Here is an 8,328-nt window from a genome sequence, read left to right on the forward strand (position 1 = left end):
CTCCGTCTCTCTCTCTCTCCCCGTGTCTCTCTCTCTCCGTCTCTCTCTCTCCCCGTGTCTCTCTCCGTGTCTCTGTGTGTGTATAGATTGCAGCAGGGATGGCATACGTAGAGAGAATGAACTACGTCCACAGAGACCTCAGGGCTGCCAACATCCTGGTCGGGGACAACCTGGCATGTAAAGTGGCCGACTTCGGCTTGGCCCGCCTCATAGAGGACAACGAGTACACTGCTAGACAGGGTAAGGCTTCAGTCAACGAGTACACTGCTAGACAGGGTAAGGCTTCAGTCAACGAGTACACTTCTAGACAGGGTAAGGCTTCAGTCAACGAGTACACTGCTAGACAGGGTAAGGCTTCAGTCAACGAGTACACTGCTAGACAGGGCAAGGCTTCAGTACACTGCTAGACAGGGCAAGGCTTCAGTACACTGCTAGACAGGGTAAGGCTTCAGTCAACGAGTACACTGACAGACAGGGTAAGGCTTCAGTCAACGAGTACACTGACAGACAGGGTAAGGCTTCAGTACACTGCTAGACAGGGTAAGGCTTCAGTACACTGCTAGACAGGGTAAGGCTTCAGTCAACGAGTACACTGACAGACAGGGTAAGGCTTCAGTCAACGAGTACACTGACAGACAGGGTAAGGCTTCAGTACACTGCTAGACAGGGTAAGGCTTCAGTACACTGCTAGACAGGGTAAGGCTTCAGTACACTGCTAGACAGGGTAAGGCTTCAGTACACTGCTAGACAGGGTAAGGCTTCAGTACACTGCTAGACAGGGTAAGGCTTCAGTACACTGACAGACAGGGCAAGGCTGCAGGCAAGGCCAAATCTGTAGTTGTGTGTCCTAAACCTGGTCTTGGAGGACCCCTATTATCCTGGTCTTGGAGGACCCCTGTTTATCCTGGTCTTGGAGGACCCCTGTTTATCCTGGTCTTGGAGGACCCCTGTTTATCCTGGTTTTCTTTCCAACTGGTCTCGGTGTGTTTAGCCTGCCGCCCCCTCCTCATAGAAGGTCATGTGTACATCGCCAGACAGGGTTCTGCTCTGGTCTGGGTCCAATATCTTTGTGTAATGTATGTCCTAGGCCTGTTTTTGGAGGACCCCTGCTTAACCTGGTCTCTTGATTACTTGTGTTTATTGTTTTTGAAGTTTTTAGATGCAGACTTTGTGACTTCAGGGATTGTAATAAAGGGGCTAAATAACTTCAGGAAAATGTACTAATTCTGACTCTGTGAAAGGTTAAGTTTTCCATTTGGTGGACTGTAGCCTTGTAGGCTCAACTCTAGCCTTGTTTTTAGGAAAATAGGCTTGTATTGATGTATTCTAGTTAAAACAGTGACATTTTGGCTACCATGGTCTTTTATCAGAGTGTGTCATCAATCAGGGTTTTGTTTCCCCAGGTGCCAAGTTCCCCATTAAGTGGACCGCGCCAGAGGCTGCACTCTACGGACGCTTCACCATCAAGTCAGATGTCTGGTCATTCGGGGTCCTGCTCACTGAACTGGCCACTAAAGGCAGAGTCCCATATCCAGGTACCGGTGACTTTTCTTCATGAAAACATTAAGACAAGTAGTTACGCACTCTGCTGACAATAGGTATAAAACACCAACGTGTTGACACACAATGCCTCTTCAGGTTTACATCGACGGTGTACTTCAAATCTAATTTTATTTGTCACATACACATGGTCAGCAGGTGTTAATGCGAGTGTAGCGAAATGCTTGTGCTTCTAGTTCCGACAATGCAGTAATAACCCACGAGTAATCTAACCTAACAATTTCACAACTACTACCTTATACACGCACACACACAAGTGTAACGGGATAAAGAATATGTACATAAAGATATATGAATGAGTGATGGTACAGAACGGCATAGGCAAGATGCAGTAGATGGTATAGAGTACAGTATATACATATGAGATGAGTAATGTAGGGTATGTAAACATAAAGTGGCATAGTTTAAAGTGGCTAATGATACATGTATTACATAAAGATGTCAAGATGCAGTAGATTATATACAGTGCCTTGCAAAAGTATTCAGCCCCCTTGAACTTTGCGACCTTTTGCCACATTTCAGGCTTCAAACATAAAGATATAAAACGGTATTTTTTTGTGAAGAATCAACAACAAGTGGGACACAATCATGAAGTGGAACGACATTTATTGGATATTTCAAACTTTTTTAACAAATCAAAAACTGAAAAATTGGGCGTGCAAAATTATTCAGCCCCTTTAAGTTAATACTTTGTAGCGCCACCTTTTGCTGCGATTACAGCTGTAAGTCGCTTGGGGTATGTCTCTATCAGTTTTGCACATCGAGAGACTGAAATTCTTTCCCATTCCTCATTGCAAAACAGCTCGAGCTCAGTGAGATTGGATGGAGAGCATTTGTGAACAGCAGTTTTCGGTTCTTTCCACAGATTCTCGATTGGATTCAGGTCTGGACTTTGACTTGGCCATTCTAACACCTGGATATGTTTATTTTTGAACCATTCCATTGTAGATTTTGCTTTATGTTTTGGATCATTGTCTTGTTGGAAGACAAATCTCCGTCCCAGTCTCAGGTCTTTTGCAGACTCCATCAGGTTTTCTTCCAGAATGGTCCTGTATTTGGCTCCATCCATCTTCCCATCAATTTTAACCATCTTCCCTGTCCCTGCTGAAGAAAAGCAGGCCCAAACCATGATGCTGCCACCACCATGTTTGACAGTGGGGATGGTGTGTTCAGCTGTGTTGTTTTTACGCCAAACATAACGTTTTGCATTGTTGCCAAAAAGTTCAATTTTGGTTTCATCTGACCAGAGCACCTTCTTCCACATGTTTGGTGTGTCTCCCAGGTGGCTTGTGGCAAACTTTAAACAACACTTTTTATGGATATCTTTAAGAAATGGCTTTCTTCTTGCCACTCTTCCCTAAAGGCCAGATTTGTGCAATATACGACTGATTGCTGTCCTATGGACAGAGTCTCCCACCTCAGCTGTAGATCTCTGCAGTTCATCCAGAGTGATCATGGGCCTCTTGGCTGCATCTCTGATCAGTCTTCTCCTTGTATGAGCTGAAAGTTTAGAGGGACGGCCAGGTCTTGGTAGATTTGCAGTGGTCTGATACACCTTCCATTTCAATATTATCGCTTGCACAGTGCTCCTTGGGATGTTTAAAGCTTGGGAAATCTTTTTGTATCCAAATCCGGCTTTAAACTTCTTCACAACAGTATCTCGGACCTGCCTGGTGTGTTCCTTGTTCTTCATGATGCTCTCTGCGCTTTTAACGGACCTCTGAGACTATCACAGTGCAGGTGCATTTATACGGAGACTTGATTACACACAGGTGGATTGTATTTATCATCATTAGTCATTTAGGTCAACATTGGATCATTCAGAGATCCTCACTGAACTTCTGGAGAGAGTTTGCTGCACTGAAAGTAAAGGGGCTGAATAATTTTGCACGCCCAATTTTTCAGTTTTTGATTTGTTAAAAAAGTTTGAAATATCCAATAAATGTCGTTCCACTTCATGATTGTGTCCCACTTGTTGTTGATTCTTCACAAAAAAATACAGTTTTATATCTTTATGTTTGAAGCCTGAAATGTGGCAAAAGGTCGCAAAGTTCAAGGGGGCCGAATACTTTCGCAAGGCACTGTAGAGTACAGTATATACATATGAGATAAGTAATGTATACTTTGATTACATATACAGTGTACTTTGTTTACATATACAGTATACTTTGTTTACATATACAGTATACTTTGTTTACATATACAGTGTACTTTGTTTACATATACAGTATACTTTGATTACATATACAGTATACTTTGTTTACATATACAGTATACTTTGTTTACATATACAGTATACTTTGTTTACATATACAGTGTACTTTGACTAAACAGTCGTCCAAGATGAGGAGTTGCATACAATTGCACTTAGAAGGAAGTGAAGGGTTGGTGTTTTTTCTGTGTGTTTATTTTTAATATAAATTAGAGGAGGGCTGTTGGATTGAATGCTATGTTATTTTCAGCTATTATTTGATTTCCTAGTGGAATCATGTGCAGTACAAAAGTTGAACAGGTTTTATAGAAAAACACTGTCGAACGTGTTTCTCTCTCTTCTCTCCCTCTATTTCTTTATTTATTTATCTGTCCCTTCCATACACTGTCTTCAGGCATGGTGAACCGGGAGGTGTTGGATCAGGTGGAGCGTGGCTACCGGATGCCCTGCCCTGCTGAGTGCCCAGCCTCCATGCACGAGCTCATGCTCACCTGCTGGAGGAAGGACGCAGAGGAGCGGCCCACCTTCGAGTACCTGCAGGGCTTCCTGGAGGACTACTTCACCTCCACTGAGCCCCAGTACCAGCCTGGGGAGAACCTATAAGGCTCAGGGACATCACCCCCCCCCCCGGGCCTTATGGATGGACTTTCCCACCCCCCTGCCCAATGCCCACCCATGTCGCTGCCCACCCTCACTGCACCCTGATCATGGGTCAGGTTTGTGTTATTTCCCCACTGTAATGGACTATGGTTAAGGTTGGTTTAGGAGTGGGAAGAAAAGAGGAGCTGATCCTAGACCTGTTGTTATGAGTGACTTCTAACCTGGAGCTACAAAGACAGGTTTTGTGGGGACTGTCATAGTGGTTGAGGGTTGGACTGATGTGAAAGGTGCTGATCCTAGATCTGTGGAGGAAAGATGGTAAGTGTCCTAAGGTGGAGTAGGGTGCAGTTGCCCCTGGATGCTGATCTTGGGTCAGTTTAGCATTTTCTCCACTAATGGTTAAGATCAGGGGAAGGGAAGCTGATCCTAGATCTGTAGCTAGGACAAACTTCAACCCGAAGTATCCTAAGGAAGGACGGAGGATAGTGAGATGGAACATGGCCACTGTTTTGACCCTCCCTCTCTGTCCTCGTCCCTTTCTCATCAAAGGCTTTGCCCGGAATCCGTTCAAAGTTATCCCAAAGTGTGCACTTGTGCACTACCTGTCAAGCATTGGATTAGTGTAAGCATTGGCTATACTAGAGGAAATCTCCCTCTTTGTTGAAATCCGCCCTCATTGTTGAAATCCTCAAGGGGGAGTGTGCAAGTGCACACTTGCAAGTTTGGAAAAATTAGAAGCAGCCATAGCATCTGACCTCTCCACCTCCTCTCCTCTTGCAGAGCGCTGCCAACGTGGCACCGGTGCCGAAGGAACGTCCGTCTGTTTTTCCTCTCTTGTGCATACCAAATGGCTCCCTATTCCCTACATACATGTAGTGCACTACTTTTGACCAGAGCCCTATGGGAATAGGGTCAGATATAGGACCCTAGGGCTCAGGTCAAAAAATGGTGCACTATGTAGGGAATAGGGAGCCATTAGGGATGTAACTTCTGTGGGTCTGTCTTTCTGTCTCCCTTTCTTTGTCTATTTCCTCCTCTCTCTCTCCCTTTCTTTGTCTATTTCCTCCTCTCTCTCTCTCCCTTTCTTTGTCTATTTCCTCCTCTCTCTCTTTCTCCCTTCCTTTGTCTATTTCCTCCTCTCTCTCCCTTTCTTTGTCTATTTCCTCCTCTCTCTCCCTTTCTTTGTCTATTTCCTCCTCTCTCTCCCTTTCTTTGTCTATTTCCTCCTCTCTCTCTCCCTTTCTTTGTCTATTTCCTCCTCTCTCTCCCTTTCTTTGTCTATTTCCTCCTCTCTCTCTCTCCCTTTCTTTGTCTATTTCCTCCTCTCTCTCTCTCCCTTTCTTTGTCTATTTCCTCCTCTCTCTCCCTTTCTTTGTCTATTTCCTCCTCTCTCTCTCTCCCTTTCTTTGTCTATTTCCTCCTCTCTCTCTCTCCCTTTCTTTGTCTATTTCCTCCTCTCTCTCCCTTTCTTTGTCTATTTCCTCCTCTCTCTCTCTCCCTTTCTTTGTCTATTTCCTCCTCTCTCTCTTTCTCCCTTCCTTTGTCTATTTCCTCCTCTCTCTCCCTTTCTTTGTCTATTTCCTCCTCTCTCTCTCCCTTTCTTTGTCTATTTCCTCCTCTCTCTCCCTTTCTTTGTCTATTTCCTCCTCTCTCTCTCTCCCTTTCTTTGTCTATTTCCTCCTCTCTCTCTCTCCCTTTCTTTGTCTATTTCCTCCTCTCTCTCCCTTTCTTTGTCTATTTCCTCCTCTCTCTCTCTCCCTTTCTTTGTCTATTTCCTCCTCTCTCTCCCTTTCTTTGTCTATTTCCTCCTCTCTCTCTCCCTTTCTTTGTCTATTTCCTCCTCTCTCTCCCTTTCTTTGTCTATTTCCTCCTCTCTCTCTCCCTTTCTTTGTCTATTTCCTCCTCTCTCTCCCTTTCTTTGTCTATTTCCTCCTCTCTCTCTCTCCCTTTCTTTGTCTATTTCCTCCTCTCTCTCCCTTTCTTTGTCTATTTCCTCCTCTCTCTCCCTTTCTTTGTCTATTTCCTCCTCTCTCCCTTTCTTTGTCTATTTCCTCCTCTCTCTCTCTCCCTTTCTTTGTCTATTTCCTCCTCTCTCTCTCCCTATCTTTGTCTATTTCCTCCTCTCTCATTTTCTTTGTCTATTTCCTCCTCTCTCTCTCCCTTTCTTTGTCTATTTCCTCCTCTCTCTCCCCCTTTCTTTGTCTATTTCCTCATCTCTCTTTCCCTTTCTTTGTCTATTTCCTCCTCTCTCTCTCCCTTTCTTTGTCTATTTCCTCCTCCTCTCTCTCTCTCTCTCTCCCTTTCTTTGTCTATTTCCTCCTCTCTCTCTCTCCCTTTCTTTGTCTATTTCCTCATCTCTCTCCTTTTCTTTGTCTATTTCCTCCTCTCTCTCTCTCCCTTTCTTTGTCTATTTCCTCCTCTCTCTCTCTCTCTCTCCCTTTCTTTGTCTATTTCCTCTCTCTCTCCCTTTCTTTGTCTATTTCCTCCTCTCTCTCCCTTTCTTTGTCTATTTCCTCCTCTCTCTCTCTCCCTTTCTTTGTCTATTTCCTCCTCTCTCTCCCTTTCTTTGTCTATTTCCTCCTCTCTCTCTCTCCCTTTCTTTGTCTATTTCCTCCTCTCTCTCTCTCCCTTTCTTTGTCTATTTCCTCCTCTCTCTCTCTCCCTTTGTCTATTTCCTCCTCTCTCTCCCTTTCTTTGTCTATTTCCTCCTCTCTCTCTCTCCCTTTCTTTGTCTATTTCCTCCTCTCTCTCTCCCTTTCTTTGTCTATTTCCTCCTCTCTCTCTCTCCCTTTCTTTGTCTATTTCCTCCTCTCTCTCCCTTTCTTTGTCTATTTCCTCCTCTCTCTCTCCCTTCTTTGTCTATTTCCTCCTCTCTCTCCAGTATTATCTAGTGCTGCTTCTTCCAGGTCTCCAACTCTCACATTGCATTTTTTGAATGTTTTTATTTGTTTTGTTGTCTAAAGATGCTGCTTCTTTCTTTCCTCCTCTGTCAATAAAACTGAAACGTTGTAAAGCTCCCAGACAGTTTCACATGAAATGTATCGGATGACAGCATTGTATACTCATAGAAGTGATGTCAAGCGTACTGTGTGCTAATAGACTCCCTGCTAGTACAATTGCACTTGGGTCATGTTCGCGATTTAAAAACATTTTGCAACAGAAAATGAAAATGTAGGGTTTGTTATTAGATAAGCCCTCTTTGTTCATGCCTTTTTCCATCCGTTGAATTCCATCGGGTGCCTATTGAACACAGCTCTGTTTGTTGTTGTTGTGTGCAATCACCCTGAGATTAGTGTGACTTAGTTGTACAATCATTAGAAAGGCTTATTGAGGACCCCAAAACTTTAATTCTTAAATGCATTCCTTTTAACGTGGTTTGTGAAATAAGCAGGGTACTGAGAGCCAGTCAAATATGAAGGATTGCAAACGTGCACAATGAGTTAAATGCTGTGTGAATTCCTGTGTGTGGGTCAATTCAATCCCTAAATCTTTGCTAATCAAATCTGGCACTAGAAGCTATGCATCTTTAAATAATAACCCCTTTCATCCCTTATTGGGATTTAGGTGGCTTTTTTATCCCCAATGATCAGTACTTATGTAATGAACCACAACAATCACAACAGTGATTTGGTGTTCTGAACTGACAATGAGAGGGACCTGCAGGGGGCGGTGCTGTCATTTTAGGTTCTAGTGCAGATATCACTGATCTAACACGGTAAGATTGGTGAAAGCAATGGAGTGGAAACCATGTCTTCACCAATCCACTCACTTACAGATCAGTGATTACCTCAAATAAGGGAGGAAGGTAGGAAGGATGCATTTTATAGATATCCGAACAGGGCCTAGGACTATTTCAATGGATCTGGAGGACATTAGTATGATGTATATACAGTCAATTCTGCCATCTAACCTCAGCCAGTAGAATGCATGTATTAGTGATATATTGTAACTAATAC

General features: G+C 43.7%; 1 protein-coding gene across 4 annotated transcripts in view; it reads left to right on the top strand.

Annotated features, from left to right (window-relative positions):
* LOC110529042 (proto-oncogene tyrosine-protein kinase Src) overlaps window positions 1-5,430 on the top strand; it is a 33,083-nt gene extending 27,653 nt beyond the window's left edge. For all 4 annotated transcript variants that reach the window (XM_036984170.1, XM_036984172.1, XM_036984171.1 and 1 more), the window contains 3 exons: window positions 87-240; window positions 1,404-1,535; window positions 4,167-5,430. In XM_036984170.1, the coding sequence (XP_036840065.1) occupies window positions 87-240; window positions 1,404-1,535; window positions 4,167-4,375 (495 nt within the window). In that variant the 3' untranslated portion in view covers window positions 4,376-5,430. The remainder of the gene's footprint in view (window positions 1-86; window positions 241-1,403; window positions 1,536-4,166) is intronic.
* The last annotated feature ends 2,898 nt before the right edge of the window (window positions 5,431-8,328 follow it).

Source organism: Oncorhynchus mykiss, chromosome 7 (assembly GCF_013265735.2).
Source record: "Oncorhynchus mykiss isolate Arlee chromosome 7, USDA_OmykA_1.1, whole genome shotgun sequence".
Classification (NCBI taxonomy): Eukaryota; Metazoa; Chordata; class Actinopteri; order Salmoniformes; family Salmonidae; genus Oncorhynchus; species Oncorhynchus mykiss.